Raw genomic sequence first — 27,997 nt, forward strand, 5'->3', positions numbered from 1 at the left:
GGTAGTACTGGGCCGGCCTGGTGGCGCACTGCTACAGTGCGCCGCTTGGGAGCGCAGTGGCGCTCCCGCCGAGGGTTCGGATCCCACATACAGACCGGCCGCTCACTGGCTGAGCGAGGTGCGGGCGCAACACCGAGGGTTGCGATCCCGTTGCCGGTCACAGAAAAGACAAAAAGGAAAAAAAAATGGTAGTACAGGCAGATGTCTTTTCCTGGAAACTAGCCTGGATCCTCAGACAAAGCTACTTTGCTACAGTTGGTTGCTCCAATAGTAGGTACCTGACTCAGGCCAAGCCAGTCATATCACTCTTCCAGGAATTTGGAATTAGGACTGAGAGATTTCAGTCTTTCTCTACATAGCTAATATGGAAATATAGAGCATCATTAACACAGAAAATCAAGAACTGTCCACTGACATACTCTCCCACCATGTGGCCTGAAGAAATGCAGAAAACTAGGCTTGCAGGGAAAATGGGAAAAGAACAGGAGGGATGAAAAAGATCCACAGAGAGACAAGAGACCAAAAGAGTTCTGACAGTTTTCTACCCCTGGTAATAGTATTTCCTGAAATGAGTTGCATCATTGCCTTTGAGTTCCATGTAATATTTCCAACTCTCTATATCAAAGTAAACTCTTCTGCTTATTTAGTTCAAGTGGGTGAATTTCTGTTACTGCAACCAAAATGAATCTAACTGTATTGGTTTTATATAGCTATTGTAACAAATTACCAAAACTTGGTGACTTAAACAATTCAAATGTATTATCTTGCAATTCTATAGGTCAGAAATCAGACATGGATCTCACTGGGCTACCAGCAGTGTCAGTAGGGATGCATTCCTTTCTGGAGGCTCTAGAGGAGAATCTGTCTCTTTGTCTTTTCCAGCTTCTAACAGCTACCACATTCTTGGCTTCACAGGTTCCAGGGATTAGGATTTGGATATCTGTGGGGAGATAACTGTTAGAGTTAGCACACTAATACAATTATTCTGGAAGAGAGGGTCTAGGGAGGTAGGATGGCCAACCTCAAACCGTCCTCTACCAGGTTCTTGACTCCGCCACAGGAAAGAATTTAAGAGCAGGGTCATGGTAGAAAGTGAAAGCAGGCCTAATGTAAAGAATAAGAAATACAGACGAACACAGAGTATGCCTGGGATCCTGAGGCAGGAGGTGAGAGCCACTCCCTCCACCTGGAAGCAGGCGAAACAGAGCACGCCCAGGGTTCTAAGGCAGGAGCCAAGGGCAGCATTCCCTGCCCAGAAGCAGGCAAGGAGCATACCAAAAACACCACTTCTGTGTGGGTGGTCCACCACAGCCACTGCCATAGCCCCTGCTGCTACTAAAGTGGCTCGACACCATTGCAGCAGCCACACCCACCATGTAGGTGGTCCTCCAGACACTCGACTGCATTGACACAAGGAGAATCACTAGAAGTGACCAGAAAAAGAAGAGGACATCTCTCTCCTCATACCCACTCCAGAATAATATAAGAAGCAACTGCTCTCCCAGATGACCAGACATCAATGTAACCATTCTAGAAATATGAAAACCCAAGAAAATATAATACCACCAGAAGAATACAGTAATTCTCAAATACAGACCTGATAGAACCAGAAACCCTTGAAATGACTAAAAAGGAATTCTGAGCAACCATCTTAAGGATACCCACTGAGATACAAAAAGACTCAGTTAAACAACATAATGAAATGAGGAAAAAAAATTCAGGATTTGAAGGAGGAAATTTACAAAGAGATTAGTACCTTAAAAAAGAATGTAGCAGAACTCATAGAACTGAAAGATTCACTCAATGAAGTAAAAAACACAAGCCATAGCTTAAGCAGCAGGCTAAGCAGAAGAAAGAATTTCTGATCTTGAAGATAGTCTTTTACAAGTAACCCAGGTGCACAAAAAAAAAAAAAAAGGAAAAGAGCATTTTTTAAAGAGCAAAGAAAATCTAAGAGAGCTAGCAGACAACCTTAGGTGCACAAATGTTTGAATCATGGGTGTTCTGGAAAGGGAAAGGTATGGAAAACCTATTCGATGAAATAATAATGGAAAATTTCCCAGGTATAAGGAGAGACACGGCCCTTCATATCCAAGAGGTTCAAAGATCCCCAAACATCAATGGAATACTATTCTGCTATAAAAACAAATGAAATACTACCATTTGCTGCAACATAGATGGACTTAGAGAAAATTATATTAAGTGAAATAAGCCAGGCACAGAAAGAGAGATACCACATGTTCTCACTTATTTGTGGGAGCTAATAAAAATAAATAAGTAAATATACAAACAAACAGGGGGAGGAGGGGAAGAAGACATAACCACAACAATTCCTTGATCGTGTTAACACTAGTGAACAGATATGATGCTGATGGGGGGGAGCAGGGAGAGGGAGGGAGGAAAAGGAGGAATTGGTAAAGGGATGTGAAAATCAACTATATTGTATATTGATAAATTAAACATTTTTTTAAAAGATCCCCAAACAGATTCAATCTAAAAAGATCCCCTCCATAACACATTATGGTCAAACTGGCAAAGCTCAAAGGCAAAGAGAGAATCTTAAAAGAAGCAAGAGGAAAACGTCAAGTGGCCTATAAGAGAGCCCCTGTCAAACTAACAGCAGATTTTCAACAGAAACTCTCCAGGCCAGAAGAAAATGGGATGATATATTCAAAATATTAAAAGAAAAAAACTGCCAGCCAAGAATACTATACCCAGCAAGGCTATCCTTCAGAAATGAGGGGAAAATAGTGTATTTTCCAGACAAACAAAAGCCACAGGAGTTCACCACCACACAACCAGCCCTACAAGAAATCTTCAAGGAAATCCTGCATCTGGAATCTGACAAACAATAATCACTACCATGAATACACAACAAAGAACAAAACCCACTAGTAGAACAAAAAAATGCAAACGAGAAAGAGAAACTAAATCTTAACACCACAAAAAACCATAATGACAATGTAACAATGCCCCTGCTTTACTTCTGATTTTATTAATTTCAGTCTTCTCTTTTTTTTTCTTGTCAATCTAAATAAAAGTTTGCAAATTTTGTTGCTCTTTTTAAAAAATAAACTTTTGGTTTTGTTTATTTTCTCTATTATTATTTAATTCCCTATTTCATACATTTCTGTTGTAATCTTTGTTATTCCCTCCTTACATTTGCTTTTGGTTTACTTCGCTCTTCTTTCTCTATTTTCTTAAGACAGAAGTTTACATTACTGATTTGACATTTTTCTTATTTTAAAAATAGGTATTTACAAGTATAATTTTTCCTCTAAGCACTGTATGAGCCCTGCATACTATAAATTTTGATATGTTGCATTTTGATTTTTATCTTAAAGTATTCTCTTAAATTCCCTGTGATTTTTTTTTACCCATTGTTTATTTAGGAGAGTGTCGTTTAACTTTCACACATTTGTGAATTTTCTAAATTTCCTTCAGTTATTGTGGTCAGAGAACATATTTTCTATGATCTTAGTCTATTTTAATATGTTAAGACTTGTTTTATGGCCAAAAATTAAAAATATAAATTAAAAAAAAAGAAATACAGACTTCACAGGGAAAATGCAGCCTAGCTCCAGAGACTGAGCAATGGCCTCACCAAGTTTAATACAAAAGTAAAAAATACACCTCTCAGGCAAAGTGCAGGCTGACTCCAGAGAAAATGAGCAACAACCCCACCTTTTTCCTGGATTCAACTTTTATAGTTTGGCTATCTACACATATTCATGTTATTTGATGAATATTCAGCTAAAAGGGTGGTTCCCAGTTATGTAAAAGGTTTGCGTGTGTTCAGTTGGGCTCCTTTAGAGCATGCACATTGGTCAAATTCCATCACATACACCGAATACACTTTAAACATTCTAGGTGCTCTCTAGCACCTCCAGTGGAAGGTTGGTCAAGGGGCAAACTCTTTTTTACTGAGCGTGCTCAGCCACTGAGATTACATAAATCAGCCTCCTGTGATCTCAATCTCCACTGGTTGGTACCAAAAATAGGTGCAACAAGCAATAGTAGCTCAGGACTCAGAGGAGGGGCTGGAGTCCTAGGGGAGTGGCCTGAAGCCCAAACACAGTGAAACTGGACACACCCTATCTCACAATCACTGTATGCCCTGTACAGGAAGGTCCATGCAAGAAACGTATTTCAATCCTCAGTGCCAGAGAGGCTGGCAAGTTGGCTCAGTTGGTTAGAACATGATGTTGATAACACCAAGGTCAAGGGTTCAGATCCTCATAATGGCCAACCACAGGGAAAAAAAAAAAAAATTCCAAAGCTGAATACCAGAAAAAAATTTTTTCCCTTGAGAAACTGACATGACTTTTTCTTATGAAGAAAGCAAGCATGCGATTGATCACATTTTTCTGTTCACCTTGGCTTCCAGGAGGGTAGGATCCAAATTTGCAGCTCAACTTTAATAAATTTGTCAAATTCTATGACTTGCAGATCTGCATTACAACTTTCTCCTATTCTCTTTTTTATTTTCCCTCATTCCTACTTTTATCTTTTTGTATTTTGCTGCTGTTATTGTATTGACTATTAAGTTTCTTTAAATATTTTGCACTTGCTGTTTCCTCTACCTATAAGGCCCTGCCCCCATTTCTCCACAAGGCTGGTTCCCTCTAATCATTCAGATCTCAGATCACTTGCTACCTCCTCAGAGAAGCCCTCCCTGATCTCTCTATCTAAAGTAATCCCACCCACAGTATGTCACATTATCCTGCTTTGTTGTCTTAGAGCACTTAACACCATCTGAAACAGATTTTATTTTCTTTCTTCCCTCACCAGAAGTTAAGTTCCAAGACAGTAGGAACCTGGCCTCTTTGTTTACTGCTTGTTTGTAATGCCTGGGACAGTGCCTGACACTCAGTAGCTATTTAATAAAAATCATGGCATTTGTAAATGAAAAAATTAACGGAAGAAAGGAAGGGAGGGAGGGAAGAAGGAAGAAAGAGAAGGAGGAAGGAAGAAGGGGTAAGGAAAGAGAGACTTTGTAGAACACGGTAAGATAGAGATGGATAGGGAAATAGGTGGATAGACAAACTGACAAGTAGACAAATGTTCATTTCCAATGTGCAAATGTCAGGTTTTTTTTCAATTTTATTTATATTTTTGTGTGGTGTACAGTGTGTTGTTTCAATATATGCATATACTGCACAATGATACACTTAGGGCAGATAGCATAGTTTTGTACCTATTAGAATAAAAATATTCTAAAATTTTATAGTGGTGATGGTGGCACACCTTGTAAACATACTAAAAGCCACTGAATTGTACTCTTTAAAGGGTAAATTTATGGTATATGAATTATATCTCAATAATATATCCCTTCTCCTCTGCAAGATCCCCTTCTCCTCCCAGCCTCTGGTAACCATTATTCTACTCTCTCTACTTCTATGAGAACCACTTTTTTTTTTTTTTGATCCATATATGAGTGAGACCATGCAGTAATAATATTATAGAAGGATCCAGAGAAACTACACAAGAAAGTAAAACATAATTCAAGTCCCTAAACTATATACATAGAGATCCTAGGTTTTCTTGGGGAACCCTCGATGTAATGCCTCAGACATATTTCTTCTGAAATGCTCAAGTGGTTCAAGGCAGCTACATTAAATATTATGGCTAGTTACCATAGCTGAAGTCATCAATTCTCAGCGAGATAATGGATTGCAACACCAAGACCACTAACATGACAAAGTCTTGACACTGCCAAAGAGATCAGTCTATTTCAGGGGTCATTATTACACAACAATCTGCTCTCATTCTATTCCTGTAATTATTAACATCACCACTAGCAACAAGAGCTGTATGTTGTTTATTTAAACACTCTGTTGTAATGTCATTGTTACAATGCAATGTCAAACTGCTTGACATTTAAGGGAGAGAAATCAGAATTGAAGTTTGTCAATATAACAAAGCATAGAAGCAATTACTACAGGGCTTGTTGACACTGTTGATAAAAATACCAGAATTGGGGTGGGGAGAAACTTGAGTTTTCTTAAGTCAAGAAGCAGTTGGTTTACACATTAATTAAATTTTACCTCTGTTATTCAAAAGATTTTTAAGAGACTGTACATAACAAAAAATCACCCCATAAATTTTCTGTTCTATAAGACAAATTTAGTGGTGTTTAGATAATTATGTGTTACATTAAGATTTCTTAAATGGGAACATGTCTGAAAAGTGTATAATGTAAAATATAACTTTTTCCTGATGAGAGTTGTGTTTGATTACTGGTAGGCTCTACCAAATTATACAAGTCTTTCCACTTTTCCTACCTTGTCAAAATAAAACTGTACCTTATCCCCACAGCTCAAATATGAAATAAAAATTCAGCAGTTAATTCAGTTTGTCTGATCAGCTTTGGATATCTGACCTGGCCTCCTTGTCAGATAAAACTAGTTAGAGTTCAGGCTAGTGCACACCAAAAGTTCATGGATTGGAAGACTTACATTGTTAAGATGGCAATGCTCCACAAATTGATCTACAAATCCAATGCAATCCTTACCAAAATTTCAGCTGTGCTTTTTGCAGAAATTGATAATCTAATCCTAAAATTCATACGGAAATGAAAGGGTCCCAAAGCAGGCAAAACAATCTTAAAGAGAAGAGAAAAGTTGGAGGAATCATACTTCCTCATTTCAAAACGTACTACAAAGCTATAGTAATCAAGACTGGGTCATACTGGTGTAAGGATAGTCATGCAGATCAATGAAAAAGAATTGAGAGTCCAGAAATAAACCCACACATTTATGGTCAACTGCCAAGGGTGCCAAGACAATTCAATAGGGGAAAAAATAGTTTTTTAAACAAACGGTGCGGGGGAAACTGGATATCCACTTGCAGAGGAACAAATTTGGATCTGTACCTCACACCATACACAAAAGTTAACTCAAATTGGGTCAAAGACATACATGAGCTAAAATTCTAAAACTCTTAGAAGAAACATACACATAAATCTTCATGACCTTGGATTAGGCAATGGTTTCTTAGAAAACCATTGCACCTAAAGCAAAAGCAACCAAAGGAAAAAAAAAATAGATAAATCAAACTTCATCAAAGTGAAAACTTTTTTACTTCAAAGGACAGTATCAATGGGCCGGCCTGGTGGCGCACTGCGCTAGTGCGCCACTTGGGAAGCGTGGAGGCGCTCCCGCCGAGGGTTCGGATCCCACATACAGACCGGTTCCTGCTCACCGCCTGAGTGAGGCGCGGGGGCAACACCGAGTGTTGCGATCCCGTTGCCGGTCCCGGTCCGGTACGGGGGCGACACTGAGGGTTGCGATCTGTTGCCGGACACAGAAAAAGACCAAAAAAAAAAAGGACAGTATCAAGAAAGTGAAAAGACAACCAACAGAATAGTAGAAAACATTTACAAGTCATATATCTGATAATGGTCTAGTATCTAGAAATATATTTTTAAAACTCTTACAACTCAGAAGTAAAAAAGACAAATAACCCAAACTAAAAATGAGCAAAGGATATGAATAAACATTTTTCCGAAGATATACAAATGGCCAATAAGCACATGAAAAGATGCTCAACATCATTAGACTTAAGAGAAGTGCAAATCAAAACCATAATGAGATACTTCACACCCACTAGGATGAGTATAAACAAAAGACAGATGATAACAAGTGCTGGTGAGGATGTGGTGAAACTGGAAACTTCATACACTGCTGGTGAAAATGTAAAACAGTACAGCTGCTTTGGAAAAGTCTGGCAGTTCATCAAACAATTGAACACAGAGTTATCACATGACCACTCCTGGGTATATATCAAGAGAATCAAAAACATATGTCCAGACAAAAATTTATACATGAATTTTCAGAGCATTATACATAATAGCCAAAAAGAGGAAACAACCCAAATGGCCATCAAATGATGAATGGATAAACAAAATGTGGAATGTTAATTGGCCATAAAAAGAATGAAATACTAATAAATGCTACAGTGTGGACAACCCTCAGCATCATTATGCTAAGTGAAAGAAACGGATGCAAAAGGCCATGATTTCATTTACATGATATGTCTAGAATAGGCAAATATATATATAAAAGAGATTAGGAGTTGCCAGGGATTGGGAGGAGAGGAAAATGGGGAGAGAATGCTAACAGATTTGATAAAAATATTCTAAAATTTTATAGTGGTGATGGTTGCACACCTTGTAAACATACTAAAAGCCACTGAATTGTACTCTTGAAAGGGTAAATTTATGGTATATGAATTATATCTCAATAAAAAATAATGTAAAACTAAATAATGCTTTATATTTATGAATTCTAAAGCCATTTTTTTCTTTTACTTTTAACTTCTTTGAAATTATAATTGATTATATATTACAATTGCTATCAGCCAGGTAGCAGTCCTGATATGGTTGTATAAAAACCTATTTTCATTCCTCTGCAGACAGAGAAGGTGCCTTCTTCCTGAAGGACCAAGAAAGTGCCTGCATTTATGTGTCTTAATTCCAATGAAATACAGGTAATACTAACTCACCTAGTATTACCAACTCTGTGCCAGGCACTGTCCCAAATGCTTTATGTATTTTAACATAATCCTCACCACAACTCCATGAGGCAGGTACTGTTATTAATCCATTTCATATACAGAGAAACAGAAGTACAATATGCTGCAGTGAATTGTCTGGACCATACAGCTAGTATGTGAGTCCCATCCAGGCTGTCTGGTTCAGAGTCTGTGCTCCTAACCATTAGACTTCACTGCCTCTCTTACCTGTAACATGCTGTGGGCGCATATCAGCCAGGACCTTAAACAGTCTTCAAGGTTCCCGGATGCAAAGTTGACCATGAAAATAACTAAAGATAATAGGCTCACAATGGTGATAAAACCCCATTCATTTGGAAGTTTGATTTGTTCATCCAAACACTTTTTGGCTGTGTCTAACTAATTTCACAGTCCAAAACTTCATTTACTGAGCTCAAATAAGAGGGAACAATCTCTCTCTACTTGGCTTACAAGGTGCATAAAAGGAGCTGGCACCTTAGTCATTGACCTTTGTCACTTTTCCCCCAGCTGACTGCAGAGATCAACCTCCCTCTCCTGTGAGAAGGGCAGGGTGAGGGGCAAGCCCAGCCAGATTCGGGTGAGCATGGGGATGGAGGGATGAAGTCCCTTTTACTGACATGTGAAGGGTATAGACCCAGGGGAAAAGCCACCAGAAGTCACCCCAGGAAAGAGGGCAGGGTTAGACATGGGGCAAATGTTCCACCTCCCTGTCACTTGACATCCAATTTTACTGATTTAATGCAAAGTAAATCATTGGAATATTTAAAGGACTCCTGATTCAGGGGCATCCAGCATGCCCAGGCTCAAAGGAGAAGATGGATCATGTCACTTCTAAGAAATTTTAGGCAGAGGGAAAAGACAGCAAAGACCTCCCTGTCCCCCTACTGCCAAGGCTCTTGCCACACCCAGCCCTGCTATGTCCCCTCAGATACCAGGTGCTTATTCAGAATGGTTGGGGAAACCCAGCCTGAGCCTGATTGCTCCCAACAAGCTAGTCCCAGTTCCCTGAGGTCAGAGTGAGGGGGGAGGCTAGACTCAAGAGGCCTCTACTGCCTCTCCACATCCTCTTACGAAGGCTTCAGTGGCATTTTCCAGCCATGGACACCAATAGCTACACCTCCTCCAGCCTAGGCCTTGGCTCCAGAGGCCAGAGCCAAACACAATCCTTTCAGAAGAAAAATGGCTGAAGCAAAAGGGACAACAGAAGACAGTCACAAGTAAGGCAGGACACTGGCTCTCAACTGTTGTGCAACAGAAAGAGGGTGCACAGAAAAGACACCTGAACTACCATCCTTTAATTCTTTTTTTTAAATAATTTCAAACCTAGAGAAAAATTGCAAAAAATAAAAATAGTAAAAAGAATGCCCAAATATCTTTTGCCCAGATTCACCTATTAACATTTCACCCCATTTTATTTATAGCTATATATACATATATGTGTGTACATATTTTTTAACTAAATCTAGTTTTTTTTTCTGTACCATATATATACACTAAATACTCCAGTGCATATTCTGTAAAAGTTAGGATATTGTTTTACATAACCACAGTGCAGTCATGAACTTTAGCATATTTAACATTGATACAATAATGTAACCTACTATTGTTCATATCCCATTTTTGTCAGTTTACCCAGTAATGTCCTTTATAGCACTTCCCCGCCCTCACCACACTACAGGACCCCAGTCTGGGGTCAGATATTGCATTTAGCTGTCATGTGTTCTTTAGCCTCCTTTAATCTGGAAGATTTTCAGAATTTTTCTTTGTCTTTAATGACAGGGACATTTTTAAAGAATCCAGTCTCCTAGCCCCTGCTTTTATCTAATCTTTTGCGTTTGGGGTTTGTCTGATGTTTCTCTGTGATTAGAATCAGGTTATGCACGCTTGGCCACAATACCGTATAGGTGATGTTCTGTCCTCAGGGTATCACATCTAGATGCACAGTATGTCCACCTGTCCCTTATTGGTGATGTTATTTTTATCATACGGTCAAGGTGTTAGCTGATTTCTTCACTGTTTAATTACTGCATGTTTTTTCTCTCTCACAACTAATGAGCAATCCATGGAGAGACAATTTAAAACTATGCAAATATTCTACTCATCAAAATTTCCCCCTGGAGTTAGACCTTATCAAGCTTTCCTGATTTTACCTGGGGCTCGATGAGTGTCCGCTGGCGCCACCTACGGGGCTGCAAGTGCATTGCAACAAGGGGAATGACCGTGGGCCTTCTCTCACTCTTGCCGCTTGTCCGCCTCGGACATTTTATTTTTTTAGCAGCCTAGATAATCAACATTTTAAAAAAATATTTTATTTTATTTTGTCAAAATACAATGTGGTTGATTATTGTAGCCCATTACCTTCCTCCTCCCTCTTCCCCCTCCCTCCCACAACCTCATATCTGTTTGCTTGTCGTATCAATTTCAAGGAAGTGTAATTGTTGTGTCTTCTAACCCCCCGCCCTGGGTTTTTTTTGTGTGTGTATTTATTTATTTATTTATTTTTAGCTCCCACAAATAAGTGAGAACATGTGGTATTTCTCTTTCTGTGCCTGACTTGTTTCACTTAATATAATTCTCTCAAGGTCCATCCGTGTTATTGCACATGGCAGTATTTCATTCGTTTTTATAGCTGAGTAGTATTCCATTGTGTAGATATACCACATTTTCCGTATCCACTCATCCGATGATGGACATTTGGGCTGATTCCAACTCTTGGCTATTGTAAAGAGTGCTGCAACGAACATTGGGGAAGAGGTATACTTTCGACTTGATGATTTCCATTCCTTTGGATATATTCCCAGCAGTGAAATAGCTGGGTCATATGGTAGATCAATCTGCAACTGTTTGAGGAACCTCCAAACCATTTTCCATAGGGGTTGCACCATTATGCATTCCCACCAACAATGTAAGAGAGTTCCTTTTTCTCCGCAACCACGCCAGCATTTATCTTTCAGCGTCGTTTGGATTTTTGCCATCCTAACTGGGGTGAGATGGTATCTCAGTGTGGTTTTGATTTGCATTTCCCGGATGCTGAGTGATGTTGAGCATTTTTTCATATGACTGTTGGCCATTTGCATATCTTCTTTAGAGAAATGCCTACTTAGGTGTATAGGCTTGGTGCCTTTGTCAAAGATCAGATGGCTGTAGGTGTGTGGGTTGATTTCCGGATTCTCTATTCTATTCCATTGATCAGTGTGTCTGTTTTTATGCCAGTACCATACTGTTTTGGTTATTATCACTTTAAGAAGAACTTGTAGAGACCTGAGTCACAGGCCTGAGTTCTACTTCTGACAATGCGACTAACTCATAAGGAACCTTAGACAAGTTCTTCTCAAGACTTCAGGGTTCCCAGTAAAATGGGAGATTGGATGACAAAGACCTGAGCTATGCATTCATTCAACAAATATTTGTTGCGAAACTATAGGCTCTGTTCCAGGATCTAGACAAGATTTCTTCTCTCAGGGAAGTTTACACCCTATCCGATGTAGCCTGGAAAACTCAATTGTCTCAAAAATGCCCTATACGACTGGATTTGTTTTTTATGTAGTATCCAATCAAGGACCAGGTGTTTCATTTAGTTGCTCTTTTCTATATCATACACTCCAAGCTTCTCAGGTGGGAAATTTTGTCTTAAAGTGATAGAATTTCAGTGCTCAGTATTGAAAATTCAGGCCATTCTAACTGCTAGTGAAAATCAGCCCAGTCTAACTACTGCTAAAGACTAGACAATCTCACCCTCCTGTCCAGTGTTAAGACTGCATGAAACTTTATAAGAGAACAAACCAGGGTTGTTCAATGAGTCTTGGGAATGTTATTCATACAAAAGCATCTTTTAAGAGGCCTGTGTGCTTCATAAACTGTTAAATTCTATAAAATGTAACCTAATCTGCAAATCTGTTTGGTTGTCTTAATTTATTACTCTTTTGATACTTGTTTAATCTGACATCCCTGCTTTTAAAATACTTGAGAGGTTTCTTAAGTCAGAAGAACAACTTTGGAATTCCCTTCCCCCTGTATGCTTCTCATTACACTGGTGTATTCCTAATTCAGACTTTGAGAGTTGTTTTCTCATTTAAAGTAAGTAATTGAGACATCCAAGTAGAGGTGTCCAATAGACCATAGATTATGTGGGTCTGGAGTTCAGAACAGCAGGCTCATGACTTTTATCAGATTCTCCAAGTTTCTGAATCAGTCATATTGTTTAGTTGCAAGTAACAGAAACCAATTCTGGCTTACTTAAGCAGCAAATGAACTTATTAAAAGATTTTTTAGGTAGTTCACAGAATTGTCAGGAAGGCTGGAGAATTAAGCTAAGAGCTGTGCAGCCAGGAACAATTGCTAAAATCATGTGTGGAACGGAGTCTGCTGAGCAAACTGTCACTGCCAGCTGGCACCAGGTGCTTCAACTTATACTGTACTACTGCTGCCATGGAAACCCCACCTCCCTGCAAACCACACTGCCACCAGAGAAGTGTCTCTGCTTTTTTTTTTTTTTTTTTTTTTTTTTTTTTTTTTTTTTTTAAACCACTACCACTGGATCTGTACCCTGGCTTCAAGGGATGCTGGGAAATCAAGATTTTTGTATATTTAGCTTCTGTAGTGAGGAGTGAACTGCGCTTCCCAAGACTCCTGAGGTGGGGAACACACCAAAAATAGGAAAGAAATTCAGACTTTATGCAGACAATGAATGACAAATATTCATTACAATATCCTTGACCCCCCAAAATGGCTAGAAACCACTGGTGTAAAGTGAGCAAAGAGGAAGCTAAGGATATGTATAGGGGCTGAGCGAAAGCTATGCTAATTGTCTGTTTGGGGTTATTGTTGGAATCCTGCCGAGGTAGCCAATTGTATTGCTAAGTGTATTGCTATAGCAATAGCTACGCCAATTGTCTGGTTGGGATTATTGTCAAATCCTGCCAACATAGGCAACTGTAAAGCTACATGACAACACCAATTGAATAGCTAGGCAATTCATATCTAAAGCAAAAACGTTTCATTATTTTAGTTATACTAAGTTTCCATTTGTATTGTCAGGGCTAGGGCTCAGACCCTTCAAACCCATTGTACAGACTGGGTCACCAGACCCCTCACATGCCAGGCTGGGTCATAGACCCCTCACACACAGGTCCATGCTAGGTAATTGGAAAAGATCCTGGGAGCCATTGGCAGATGACATGAGCTCAGTCTTCAGTAGCAGCAGCAGCGGGTGGCCTCTTGGAGCATCCCAGGGGCAGTGGCAGCAACAACCTCCAGCAGCGGCCTCCCCATGGCCCCCTGGGGGGCATCCCGGGGGCGGGAGACCCCATAGATCACAGCCACTCATCCTTTATACTTAAGTCCATAACCCAGGACACCTGGGTGCACATGCACAATTACATAAGACAATAACCAAGGAACACCTGGGCGCACGTGCATATTTACATCAAATGCTCAGCAAGATTCTGAACATCTTAGGGGCTCTGATCATTTTCCTTCACTTTCCCTACAACATGTAACTGGGGAACAACATTTATAAGGGACATTCTTGAAGTGTTTAGTGCCTGGAAGTGTTAGGCATTCATCAGATGCTTTTTTCCTAACTCCACCTCAGACCTATTGCGTGCATTTTGATGAACAGGCTGTGTTCATGCAATATGAAGCAGAGAGCTGAGTTCTTCCCTAGAGAGAAAGGCTTCACAGTCTACTCTTGTCCACCATGTGTTCTTAATGACGGAGTCCAGAGGGAAGAAGGCCATGCAGTGTTTGACCACATTGACTGAAAAACACTTCAGGACACAATTGTTGGTAAAGAAAAGTGCTATTTATTTGTTCATGAATGTGTAGGTTCTTTTAAAATCAGTGAAACTTCCCCTTACAGTATCCCTACCTCATGTCCCTAATCACTTTGGATCCAATGGCTACTTCTAGAAAAAGGAGGAACTCATCCTAGACATCCACAAAAGGGTGCAGCTTGAGGAATGAGCACATGGCTCAAGCAGCAGCACCAGCTGATAAGGGCATTCCTCAAAGCAGCTCGATTTGGCCTGTGAGTCCCTTTTACCTGGTCAGAACTCCCCCAGCAGTGTCCCACTCTCAGAGTTCCTTGTGTGGCCTGGGCTTTAGAGTTAGAATCACAATTATCATCTTTAGAGCTGGAGAGCCTCTGAGAGATGACTGTTCTCAGCCACCCTCCACACCAGCTTTATAGATGAGGTCACATAGCTCATAACTGGCAGAGCCAAAATTTGGGTATTCAGACTATCAAATCAAATGTCTTTTCTACTATACATCCTTCCCTCTAAGAAAGCAACCAACATCTGCCCCCAGTTCTAAGAACAACTGGAGCAAGCAGGTGGTGGTGATTAGCACAGGTGGAAAAGACCCAGCTAAAGGGAGTCATGCTGACCCCAGCTGAGCCCAAAAGTGATGAACCACAGCACTTCCCAATCTCCCCCCAATGGAATGTTATCAGTGCAGACACCAACTCTTGCCAGGATTCTCCTCCTGTTAGCCACACTGAACCATGGATGGAAACATGTTTTACCACCATCCCAGGCTCCTTACCAACTGTGACAGGCTCCAACTGGTACGGAACCATGGTGATGAGCTTCCCACCAGACTTGTAATCCAGTTTATCCAATCTGTGTCTTGATGCTATAAGACCCAATCCACACTCTTCAGCTGATTTAGATGGGATCTCTTAGCAAACATGGCTAAAATCTCTCTGTGCTATACTGGGAGAAGGAAGGAATCACAGATGCTGTCCTCCCAGCAGGAGCTCATTAACATGCCTGGCATGAGGAGAACTGAGTCCAGGAGAAAGAAGGGACTCAAAAGAAGATAGACACAGAGAGCAGGGAGCCAGACCAGCTGTGATTCTTTCTGCATATCCAACTCCTGAAGAGAAGGAACCACAGATACACAGGGAGATGTGTCTGTGGCTAAGTTTCAAGGAAGGCTGAGAGTAAGAGGAATCTAGAGGGCTGTGATGTTGTAAAAGCCAGTGAACAGGGTGTTTCACCAAGGAAGTGGTGCACAGTGTGAAATGCTGTGGACAGTTCAAGACAGTTGAAGACTAAAAGGTATTCATTTGATTTGGCAACTGCGTAGTTGCTGGTATCTTTTATGAAAAACTATAGAGGGATGAAGAGCAACAGAGAATCAATGAAAAAGATTCTTTTTTAAAGAAACTTGGCTGACAAGGAAAGAGCATAGGGGCCACAGACTTTAAGAAACTTTATTTTAATCTTGGGGAGAACGTTGCTTGTGTGTGGGCTACATGGAGGTAACCAGTGGTGAGGGAGGCTGAAGACCCAGGAAGTGGGAGCAGTGGGATAAGTGAGGGAGCAAAGTCTTGGAGAACATATAACAGGATTCAAGAAATAGAGAACTAAACAGGAGCAAGGAAGGAAGGAGATACAGACACATAAAGGGGAGGGGGGAGAAGAGCAGCAGGCAAGGAAGTTCTTGCTTTAGGGGCTGTCTTCCGTGAAGTGGACAATGAGGTCAATCATTTTCTGAGAGCACAGATGAAGGGCATAGATGGAAAAGAAGTGTAATGACAAGCTAAAGAATTTCCAGTCAATACTGAGAGCACAACTGAGGCTGTCAACTACGAATTCATCATGTTCAGCAGTCCAGGAAGAGGGAGCAGAAAATAGAATGATGCAGAAAATGGTGAATGGTTGATATTTCAGCAAAAGTTGGAGGGGAAGAGAAAGTTCAGCATGCTGATAAAATGTCAGTGTGTGATGGGCCAAGGGTTCAGACTGGGGAGAGAGAGAAGTCCAGGAGAAGGCTGAACGAGAGGAAGAAGAGAGGGCAGAAGTCATGGAAATGGTCTAAAGGAACAGGGCAATTTTAGCAGCAGTGAGCAAGAGAGCGGGAAAAGAAGCAGCACAGGAGGTGACAGAGTGGTCTCTACCTGATTCAGATGAAGCAAAGGCTCAGTTCAGGAATTTAGAAGAGAAGACCATAGGTGACCCTATGGAGTGAGAGAGGGAGCACAGCAGAGCCAGGAACAAACAAGAAAGGGCCTGGGTCTAGGAGACAGGCAAAGACCTGTCACCAGAAATGGGTACAGGGAGCCAGAGTCTGTTGAGGTTGATGGCAGGGCCTGCCGTGAAGCAAAGCCTATGAGGGTCTGGTGACAGCCACTCAGGGAGGGGGTGCCAGAGGCAGGCAGAGTGTGTAGTCAGCTACTGCTAGAAGTCAGGCAGGGCCAATCTACCCATGTTCTGTGGAATGCTCTGCAAATTCCCCCTGAAGCAAAGCCTATGAGGGTCTGGTGACAGCCACTCAGGGAGGGGGTGCCAGAGGCAGGCAGGGTGTGTAGTCAGCTACTGCTAGAAGTCAGGCAGGGCCAATCTACCCATGTTCTGTGGAATGCTCTGCAAATTCCCCCCGCACCAGTTTTTTACAAAAATGCTCTTTGCATCAACTGAAGCCACTCTATTATCCTGTTTCTCAGCACACCCAAGAAGTCAAATTCTCCTCTAGGACTTCATGCTATACCATAAGAACCCAGAACTCACTACATTTCCATTACATGACTTGGTCAAGGGCCAAAGAACTTAACTGACTTCAAAGTGGGGCCATTATGGGAACAAGTCAAAAGCAGGATCAGCTCAAATATTAGCAAACAGCCACTGAAGGCAGTCACTTGGCTAGCAAATATTTTTTAGTTTATAAAAAGTCATGTTTCTACATGCAAAGACAAAACAAAACCATGACTTGAAACATTGGTGCTAGGTATATAGGAAAATCCAGAAAGAGGGCAGTGCCATGGAATAAACAGCATAGGGATGGTATGGTGGGCTAGGGCCTCACACTCTTGGAGGAAGCGATACCCTAACTCCCACCACGCCCTGGTCAGGTGCCTAACATGAAGGATCTCTATGATAGAAAAGGAATATGTGACTCTCTACCACATCACTAAGATCCCCCTGGCCTAGCAGGCTATCCTTGGGCCCAGCAGGCCACACCCAAGCTGAGAGCCTCACGCAAAGGAAGGAAGCCAAGCTTTTAATTGGGCATTTCTGCTTCATATTTATGGTCTCCAGTTGGTCCTGGGGAAGAATCTCAATCAGGTTTGAGCCTGTCATAGAAAGAGTCCTCATTGGCTGCCCAACACCAAGTCCCACAAAGCTCACTCAGGGATGGTGGAAATGTGGAGCACACTAAGGAAAGATGAGCCAAGAGCAAGAATTAGTGAGGCAAGTACAGAGGGAACCTTGCCAAGCCAACTAAACTGAGAAAAAGATTCAAAAATTGAAAGGGAAATGGCCAGAGTCCAAAACAGAAAGTCATGTGAGCTCCCAGAGACCTAAGTCGAAAGATTGCCTGCCTAGTAATGCATTAAAAACTTTGTTACCCCAAACTAGAAAACTGAATTATAGAAGCCCACGTGGTTAGGAGACTTGGCATGTGTGCAGCTGAAAGAATGGCAAGTCAATGAGCATGGTTTGATTTGAAGTGAAGATGATCATTCAGCCTGGGTAAAGAAGGAAATGAGCAGTACTATGGACTCACAAGAAGAGAAGGAATGTTCCCTGATAAAAAATACTCATCAGCAAAGGCCTACAAACAAAAACTTCCTTAAACTGCATCTCTCAGCAAAAACAAAGCCATGACTGAGACTCCCTTGAAATTAGCCATTCCATGAGAGGACTAGGGAGAGGGTCTCTGGGCCAGGCCACTGAAATGTCAGGCCCTCAGCTCCCCTACAATATCAGCAATAGGCCCCTTCCCAACCAAGCCCTTGCTTGTGAGGGAGCCTGACTCCCAGTATCTGTCTGTGCCACTTTCTCACAAACACCCTGCATGGACCATGAAGTTCCATTTGAGATGCAGCCTGGAGCACTTGTCCCCATGGCTTCTAGGACATTTCTCTCTGCATTCTAGGAGAACTAAGGACCTGAAGTTGCTTCAGGGTCACTGAAGGCCACTGACTTCTCACCTCTCGATTTTCCTCTTCTCCACCCTACACAGCACCCCCCCCACCCCCACCCCTTGAAGCCTAGGTCTGGCTCCTGCTGGTCCCTGTGGCCTTCTCCAACCTCCAACAACAAAGAAGGGTTGCCAGTAGAGTGTTGGCTTTTCCTGGGCTGTGGACAGCCTGGAGGCAGGCTAGTCAGAGGACTCACTTCTGATCTTTGGCTCTGCAAACTTGGAGAGGTTGAGAACCAGACTCTCTAAGCAGGAGGAGAGGCCTATCATAGTGAGTTGGTTGTGGGTTACTCTCTTTGCCCAGAGAACTCTGTACCTGAAGCAGACAGCAGCTGCTTCATATTCTTCCCCAGCATAAGTCAGGAACCAGGTCTGACTGGAGATGATGTAGGGGTGGCCACTGACAACCACTAACAATCACTTCTAGGAAAGCAGGTTCTGATACCAAAGAAGTGCTATTAGCCCAAAGTGGCACAGAGGGCATACTCTGAAGCTGACATCTTCTTAAACCTGCAAGTGAAATCTGAACTGGAAGATGTAAGTGGGTCTCTGCACAGCCACCCAGCTCAGTCAAGAATGCCATACCATCCAGAGCACTTTCACAGCAGCCACCTAAGTCAACACCAGGAAAAGGGGTATGAAAAACAAATACCCTGAAAACCGTTAGAACTCAAGTAGGCACCAGTTGAGACCTTTGGCCTCTAGAAGCCTCCATTATTCTGCTCATGGCAGGTGCCTCTGTCCTGACAGACATGCAAAGGCAAACAGTGACAGTCTTTGGCTGTGCTGGGCCAGGGATCACAGGCCTGCCATATGTCCAAACCTCTCTCCTTTCCTTTACCCACTTCTGAACCCAAGAGGAGTTCAGATAATATACATTGCTCCTGAGCCCTGGGCACTGAAAGGTGAGAAAGGTTTGCCTTCTTCAGCAGAAATAATTCACCAAGGATGTTAGGTCCTCCTGAACCCAACCAGGCATGGTCTTGTCAAGTGGACCCTAACTTCTGCTCACTCTGGTGATAAGGAACACCTCCCTCTTTCCTTTTTATTACTGAAATCTTCTCTGTAGTGGATGCACTATGGCTCCCAAATAAATGCTGTAAATGCAAACGGCAAAGAAGAGCACTACACAGCTCAACAAGACTCATCTCACATCCACATTTTGAAGAGAATAAGCTGAAAGATGGGGAGGAATGGACAACAGGATGGGTCCCTAGCTGCCAGAGTGCTCAGTCTCCTTCCATTTCTCACACCTGGGAGATGCTGTTGGCCAGGCGGAATGACATTCTCTTTGCTTTTTCATTCTCCTGAAAGAAAGAAGAAAAAGAAAAAAAAAAAAAAATATATATATATATATATTTAATTCTAATTCCAAATATTTTTAATTCTAATTCCAAATATATACATATACATATTTGGAATTAGAATAGCCAAACATAGGATTTATTAACATGAAAAGGCTGTGTCAAGGTTGGGATTCTCCAGAGTCAAAGTGTTTTATTCTACCCCAGGAATGCAAAAGCAAAATTCACTGACACCACTAAACACTGTGTGTTGAGTTATCATAAACAACTAGGAATGTCTGGTCAGACCCTGGTACACAGTAAGCAGGAAATAAATTTCAGTGGGATTAAACAGCATTGAATTGATATTTCATGTCTCCATAGGTGGGACCAGCCAAAAGGTCAGAGGAGCTCTCTTTGCAGCAAGCAATACCTCTCCTTTTTCCTTACACCAAGGAGCTGAAAAAGATCCCTTCCTTCCCACCTCAAACCCAAGTAGAGATCAGATACTGATCTTCTCACAGGCATCACAGTCATAGTATACTATAACCAGCACCAAACTGGGAGTCAGAATGCCTGGTTTCTTACCCTAGAGCTGTTGTTAATTTGCTGGGTGATCCTGGGCAGGTACATGCACCTCTCTGAGTTTTGAGCCTCATTGATGACTGGAGTAAATGACCCCCATATTGCCCTGCCTTCCTTGCAGGCCAAGGGGTTATATATGAGGGTTTACTGCCACCACTATCTCTCATGTCACCTGAGCAGCTTCACTTTCAGTTGTTCTATACATGCTGCTCATGCGTGCCCCTGACTGCCCAATCACCTGCCCACCTGCTGCCACCTGGCAGCAACTCTTTACCATATGTCGTCTCCGCCTCTTGGGTTGGATTCCCTCCTGCATGTAGTGCGGCCAAGGGAACCCATGGGGAGTAGAACATCCACTCTCACTAGACACCTCCTCGGAGTCTGAGTCCTCTTGTCTTGGCTGGGCAAACAGTTTTTCCGGGTAGATCTCCTTCAACCAGCCCTCAAAGAACACTTCCAGGCAGCGGCCAGCCTCTGCAACCTCTGAGTCGGGCTGATGGGGGAAGACAGCAATTATGATCTGGCCCATTTCTACCAGTCCATCTCTTTCAGGTCCCTCAAGAGCTATATAGAGAGCATGAAGCCTGGCTGGGTCTCCTGGTATGTCTGGAACTTGACATTTTCTCCTATGACTCAGGATATCCAGTTTGGTAGCAGCTCTTAAAGCAGAAGTGTCCCTGACGGGTCTCCAAAGATGGCCAGTCACTAGTGTCTCCCCATCTTCCTCCTGAGCCCATGCTGAGACCCAAATGTATGAGAGCACTTTTAAACACTCACCACAGCAGGCCCCTGGAGTCTTCTCCCAGGTCCCCATGATAGCCCAGGACCAACCTGACCCCCCACTCCCACCCATCCATGACAGTCTTGGGGTCACTGGGAAATAGGAAAGAGGGAAAACAAGCAAGACATACATAGTTGAACTTAGCACAGTTCCAGAACATGAGGCGCACGTCTGATACCACCTCCTCTGGGGTGGTATAATGAGCCGGGTCCTTCTTTTGAAGCTTCCTCCGGATGATTGACAGGTCCATGGGCCTCTTGATAATCTGGTAATAATGCCGGGCCTTAGGGGAGAAGAGGAGAGCAGAAGAAGGAAAAAGAAGAAGAGTGAAGATGTGAGGTACAGATAAGAAGGAAGAAGAGATAGAGAATGAGTTGGAATATATGTGAAAGAACAGAAGAAAAAGATAAGGATCAGCAGGAAGAAAAGCATGAAGAAAGAAGACAAAGAGGAAAGGAGGAGTGTGTCACTTGCCAAGTCATGTCTGATGTAGTAGCAGTTGGGGGGGGGGAAAAGAGGAAAGGAGGAGTGTGTCACTTGCCAAGTCATGTCTGATGTAGTAGCAGTTGGGGGGTCAGCTGGAGTGGCCATGTCCCCCAGAGCCTCCTGGACCATTCACAAATTCAATATTGTCACTACTTCCAGTGGCCATGCTCTGAGTAACCCCTGGATACCACCACGATCCTGCTCCATGGCCTAGGCCATCAGAGCAGAAAGGACAGCAGCAAGCAGAAACAGTGAGGCCTTCCTTACCAGGGGGCTGACAGGTTCATGGAAGGGCAGGCTGAGGCTATTGCAGCACAAGGACAGTACCAGCTTCTCACACTTCTGCAGAAATCAGAATTGGCAACAGTGTCACTTTGTTCTGGCCCCACCTCTAAAAGAACCAAAGATGGTGACCCTAATAATTCTCTGACTCTACCCCATAGGGTGCCAGCCACCATACTAAGGCACAGTTCAGGCTTCCAAGACCCAAGAAAACTACTGGGAGAAGGAAAATCATACAAACCCCCATGGCCAAGTCGTCAGGCATAGCCCAAAAGAAAGGTACCCAGAAAGCCTCTCATCTCTCTGAAAGGCCTCAGTCCCTGCAGGGGTAGAGGGGCTATCCTGGGCACGGAACACTGTTCCCAGAGACTCCTCCCTACCTTCTGGTCATATGTGCTCAGGCCAGGAGGTGCTCGCATTCCAGGCTGGTCATAGCGGGCATTCTCACAGTCGTACTCCATCTCAGGCTGCGTCAGGCTGCGGCACAAGGTACACACCCAGTCTCCCCTGCATAAATAGGGGAGGCCATGTTAGGTCTCGGCACATGCCCTGAGTATCCTTCCCTGTCCCTCTGCCCCAAAACAGGTGTGGGAGGTGATAGTGTAGGAAACTGAGTCCCTAACCCTGCCTGGTAGGAAATGGCTTCCTAGCCACAAGCTTGAAAGAAATTCAGTAACTCAGGATTTAGTGAATCCAGAAAAATGGGAGTTAGGGGAAGCTGGGGTAAGAGTATAGGCACAAATCTGTGTGCAAGAAGAAGCTGAGAAAAGAGGAGGATGGGAAGGCAACCAAGTTTCAAATATCCACCTGTCTGTGTGCAGAAGGCACACAGCTGTAGGGGCCACTAAACTCTCAGATCTGCAGTTCATGCAGGCCTAGAAAAGGGGAGGAAGCTCAGAAGAGGGGATCTCTGTGGGCCTGGCCTGGAATAATAACCACTGAAAGACAACCCTGCTAGCCAGGTGATGGCCCTGGACTGGTATCACTCACCCTGGGAAGCTGAGCAAGGCTGGCACATGGCAGGTAAGGTGGTACACTTTGGGGCAGCGGTCACAGCACAGCAACTCTCCCCCATTGAGACACACAGCACAGAAGTCCTCATTCTCTATTGGGGCCGGGGGCCCCTTCTTGGCTCCAGGGCCTCGAGGAATAAGTCTGTGTTCTTCAGAAGATGCACCCTCCACCTCTGGTGGCTGCTGCCCAGCCAGAGAAGTGACAGTAACCTTTCTTCCCCCCAAACCTGGGGCCCGGATGGCATTAGATAGGCTGTCCTGGCTGACCTTGGGGAAGAAATGAGTCTGAGCAGAGCACAAGATTGACAAGTTGTAGAGGGAAAGAGGGGAGGGACTGATGGTCACTGAACACCTACTATGAGAACCACTTATTTCAGGACCCCAAACCAGCCAAGCCCCATGAATGCTGGGACAGCTCACTCCTGATGTGCATTTCATAGGCTCCTTGCAGCAGGGGACAAAGACTGGCCAAGCTATAGCCCCACTCCGAGACTCAGGAAAGGCCCCAGAGCCAGAATTCTGACAGTAGCAGAAAGAAAGGAGAGGCTTGTAGGCTGGGCCAAGGTTCAAAGCCACAGCAGAGCAAAGTGGTACCTTAATGGACATGCTGGAAGACTCAGTGCCACACTCAATGATCAGCAGGAAGCTCCCATCCTGATCATTCTTCTGTGGCTTTAGCTTGAACACAGGCATCTCTCCTGAGGAGGCAGCACAGATCTTGAGTCGCTCCAGTCGCACGTAGGGAATCTTGGGCTGACTGTTGAAGGCTCTGTGACAAGAGAGACACTCCTGGGTCTTGTTGGGAGCCTCTTCTGTCCCCAACCTCTAAATCAGGCTCATCTGTGGTGCCACAACTCAAGATCTCCTCAGTCTGACCCTCTACCCATCCACATTCTGCCCTCCTGCTCAGCTCTGCCTGGCCAGGCCCTGTCAGCCACTGGGAAGGCCTTTAGTACAGTCCCTGGTCAAGAAAGGGGGCTCCATGAATAGGGAGGACTGCACACAGAGCATGTGCCTTACAGTGCAGGAGACAGGACGTCTGGATAACAACACAGACCCCACTTGATGAAGACAACTGCAAGCAAACTTCCACTTTTAGTTAAGTCATCAAAGATGTTTACTTCCTGTGCCAACTTTGCAGGACATGAAGTTGGGGGTGGGAGGAGAAGGTTGGCCAAGAGTCTATTACCTGATGTTCTGGTTCTCTTTTGTATCCAGCTCTAGGGCTCCTTGTTCAAAATTCTCATACTCTGAGGCAAAATACAAATAAATACCTGTGACATACATTTGTTACACATACCCTATCATTCACACCTTCCACTACTATCTGCTATTTATACCTTTGGCCACACACCTCTCACACAATTGTTACCTACATTGTAATCATTCATAGTAGTGACAATCCTACTATGGATCTCCTTCCTGAGAGAGGAGGAAGGCTACTCGTTTAAAAAGATGAACACAGATAACACTCAGAGGCTCCCTACAAGTGAGTGTTGGGTCAGGCACTGAGTGGCCGACTTCTCACCTTTGAAATGAGTTCAAAAATCACCTGCTCTCAGGGGCCAGCCCGGTAGCGCACTGCTACAGTGCGCCGCTTGGGAAGCGCGGCAGCGCTCCCGCCGAGTGTTCGGATCCCACATACAGACCGGCCGCTCACTGGCTGAGTGAGGCGTGGGGGCAACACCGAGGGTTGCCATCCCGTTGCCGGTCCCGGTCCGGTACAGGCGCGACACTGAGGGTTGCGATCCGTTGCCAGTCACGAAAAAAGACAAAAAAAATCACTTGCTCTCAGTACACTGGTGTTGCCTGATCTGAGGAGTCAATCTGTCCAGCCTCTGCCTTTTCGGCCAAGTGCTGGGATTCTAGTACTGCCAGTTCACACTCCCAGGGATCCCTCCTTGGAGCAGTGCAGTCTATGTAGATGAGCAGGAGGCAGTGGTGGGACCAAAGAGGGAACTAGCACTTATTGCACATCCACTCAGCACCAGGCACTGTCCTAGGCATTTATATGGGCAAGCAGGGTCCAAACAATTTAATTGCATAAAATGCAGGGTTACATGTGTAATGAGATCCAATAATCTTTCAGTTGGTCTTTCAGACAGTGTGAGGAAAAAAGAAAAATGTTTCTCTTGTTTTCATTTATTAAATGTATAGGAAACAGACTAATCATTACAAATTAAAACACACATCATACACTAAACTGAAAAAGTCCCAAATGATCACTAGGTAGTCACTTCCTAACTTCCCAACTAGCCCTCACCTTCCACAGAAGAACGAATCTTAGCATAGCCCAGTTTGAGAAGTGCCAATCACAGCCAATCTCCAATGGTCCAAATTCCCTTTACTATGAGGCACAACACAAACTCACATTACTTCTGAGTACAAGGAAAATTCTTGCTACTACAGAGTAAGTTATCAAATTATTTCATTGTAGTTATTTGTCCCAGTAACCTATGAAGTAGGTATAAAGTCAGACATCCCCTTCTCCTCCCTATTATATTTTGTTAAGGCTAGACCTCCCGGGGTGAGTTCTCCCTACATATAACGCAGACCCCCAGGACGTTTTGCATGGGGAATGTTACAGGAGGTTAAATCCTGGCCATGCCTGGATCAGCCATGGCCACAGTGAAGGAGGCAGAACAGGTGTCAATAAGTCAGTTTTGGAGGAGAGAAGTGACTTTAGCCTCTGAGGGAAGCACTTCTCCCCCGGTTTGGAGCCTATCTGCTGGCCTCTATCTCACCTGGAAGTGCTCAGTCCATCTGCTCAAGTCTATGGCCAACGCAAAAGGTAGGCTGCTTACTTGAGTCTCACCTTTTGGGGTCCGGTATTGCTGCAGAGCCGTACATGGGTTGACCACTGGCGCCAGAGGAGGTTTTTTCACAGAGAGGTTAATTGGTTCCTCCAGTTCTGAAGAGATAGCCAAGTCCTCGTGCACATCCAGACCAGGAGCAGTGGAGCCTTGTCCCAGTGAGTCAGTGAAGCGGGTGGAATCCTCATTTTCCATCTTTCAGAAGTGAAATGTCAATAAGAATCAAATAAATCAGACACTATTGCCATTAGCAGTCTCAGAGCTGTTAAACTAAGGCCAGGATAAAGCCTTCAGTGGCCAAACTTTTACCCAGTGACGAGCAGAGAAAGCTGAATGGCATTTCCCCCAAGACTTACCTTACACAGGGCATTTCCCATAGAGGGGTCAGCCCCATCCCCATGGCACAGGCTCCCTGCAGTTCGGCCAGAGCCAGGACTGGAGCTGGATCCAGTTTCTGGCTGCATATCAGAAACCAGAGGCATGCTCTGCAGAGGACAAGTTGCCAGACTTGGCACAGCCTGGTTATGACCAGACATTAGGCTGGGCCCGGCCTGAGAGTGATCACTTGCTAGGCTGACGATGGCCTGGGGGGAATCACTCATTGGGTTGGGCATGGACTGGAATGTGCCACGAACAATGCTGGGCATGGTCTGTAGGTGACTGGTTGTCAGGCTGGGCATGGCCTGGTTTTGAACACTTGTCAGGCTGGACACAGTTTGGGGAGGGCCACTCAGCAGGCTTGGTACTGCCTGGGGGGTGGCATCTGTCAGGCTGCTCATGCTTTGGATCTGTGGCTCTAGGGTCCTCGCCAGCCTGGTAGATGATAACTCCATCTCCAGAGTGTTGGAGAAGCCCATGATGCTCACTGAGGTAGAGTGCTGTGGGAGCAGAGACAAGGGTAGAATCAGGCTGTTAGCTGAGAATTATGGGAGGGAGAGGGGGAGACCCAGCCCACAAGAGCTCCCATGCTCATATTCCATCCACTCTGGCCTCAGACTCTAGTAGCTGCTGGGCACTCAGGCAGCACATGAATTTCCTACACCAAGGAGGCTGATAGGCTATGACAGAGAGGAAGGCACAGGCTGAGGACATGGGTGTGTGTGTGTGGGCACGCGTGCATGTGTGTCAGAGAGAGAGCAAGCATGAGGGAAAGAGAGAGAGCGCATGCACCTACCACCTGACCTGAGGTACACACACACACACACACACACACACACACACACACACACACAGACACCATCAGCCACATTCCCCACCCCCAGTCTTGTACCTAAGCAAAGAGTCATACTGTGGGACTGCCCTCTAATTTCACATTCTTCTCTGACTATATCACTAGTGGCTTCTCTTCCCTTCAAAGGGTCTTACAGGATAGTCTCTGCTACATAAAAGTGGCAGGAGGTTAAGAAGGCTCAAACTCTGATCTGCATCAGATCTTCTTCTTTGAGAGAATGCCAAGGCTTAGAAAGTCCAGATCAGTGTTAGAGAACCTGGCAACTCCAGGGCCTTCTTATAGACTTGTTCAGAACAACTACAAGCATCATCGTCATTTGATAAAGGCTTTAACTGAGATATCTGAAGGTCTTTTGTAGCCCTAGTATACCTGCCAAAGACATTCCAAACCAGAGATAGAGAATTTCAGAGCAGCTAAATCTTAATATGACCCAGTCTGTACAATCATTGGATGAGACAAAGATGTTCCAACTCCAAAAATTCTTTTCTTATGTCTAACTACTTGACCTAAGGAGAAGAGACTTAAAAGGATGATAGAAAGAAGTTGAAATATAGGTCTCTGGTATCCTTAGCTTTGTTTCCTCCTTCTGAAAGTTCAATATGTTATTGTCATTTTTTTCTTCCTTTCTTTCCTTCTCTCTTTCTATCTTTCTTTCCTTCCTTCCTTCTTTCTTAGCACCCAGTTATAGGTGAGAACATGAAGTATTTCTCTTTTTGTGTCTGGCTTATTTTGCTTAAGATCATTTTCTCCAGGCTCATCCATGTTGCTGCAAATGTCAGAATTTCATTCTTTTTAATGGCTGAGGATACTAGATACAGGGGGGGAAGGTGAGAGGAGGGTTGGGGAGTGATAAGTTGGTTGGAGGGCATGGGGAAAGACTACAATTTGTAAAGATGAATATGCTAATAATAAAAAAATAAAATAAGAAAATAAATTAAAAAAATAAAATCTTACTTCCTTAAATGGGGGGGGGGGGGGGGAAATTAGGGTTTTTTGTTTAAACTCTCTTTTTTTTCCGTGTGGAAAAAAAAATTTTGGGGGGGGGGGGGGGGGGGGGG

General features: G+C 43.7%; 1 protein-coding gene and 1 long non-coding RNA gene across 3 annotated transcripts in view; both read right to left on the reverse strand.

The window, feature by feature from the left end:
* Nucleotides 1-14,316: 14,316 nt before the first annotated feature.
* Nucleotides 14,317-18,986, reverse strand: LOC103586483. Its single transcript, XR_550151.1, has 2 exons — nt 16,792-18,986; nt 14,317-16,650 (listed from the first exon to the last, which is right to left on the reverse strand). It is a non-coding gene; the product is annotated as an uncharacterized LOC103586483 (long non-coding RNA).
* Nucleotides 18,987-19,513: 527 nt separating this feature from the next.
* TRIM66 (tripartite motif containing 66) overlaps nt 19,514-27,997 on the reverse strand; it is a 38,609-nt gene continuing 30,125 nt past the window's right edge. The window contains exons 11-20 of one of the 2 annotated variants that reach the window (XM_008567775.1): nt 26,065-26,586; nt 25,711-25,903; nt 24,085-24,145; nt 23,490-23,664; nt 22,873-23,162; nt 22,263-22,389; nt 21,868-21,942; nt 21,245-21,397; nt 20,608-20,826; nt 19,514-19,772 (exon numbers count right to left, since the gene is read on the reverse strand). In XM_008567775.1, coding sequence (XP_008565997.1) covers nt 19,713-19,772; nt 20,608-20,826; nt 21,245-21,397; nt 21,868-21,942; nt 22,263-22,389; nt 22,873-23,162; nt 23,490-23,664; nt 24,085-24,145; nt 25,711-25,903; nt 26,065-26,586 — 1,875 coding nt within the window. In that variant the 3' untranslated portion in view covers nt 19,514-19,712. Of the gene's footprint in view, nt 19,773-20,607; nt 20,827-21,244; nt 21,398-21,867; nt 21,943-22,262; nt 22,390-22,872; nt 23,163-23,489; nt 23,665-24,084; nt 24,146-25,710; nt 25,904-26,060; nt 26,587-27,997 lie in introns of both variants that reach the window. The other variant, XM_008567776.1, reaches the window with a different exon arrangement.

Source organism: Galeopterus variegatus, unplaced genomic scaffold (assembly GCF_000696425.1).
Source record: "Galeopterus variegatus unplaced genomic scaffold, G_variegatus-3.0.2 Scaffold344, whole genome shotgun sequence".
Lineage (NCBI taxonomy): Eukaryota > Metazoa > Chordata > Mammalia > Dermoptera > Cynocephalidae > Galeopterus > Galeopterus variegatus.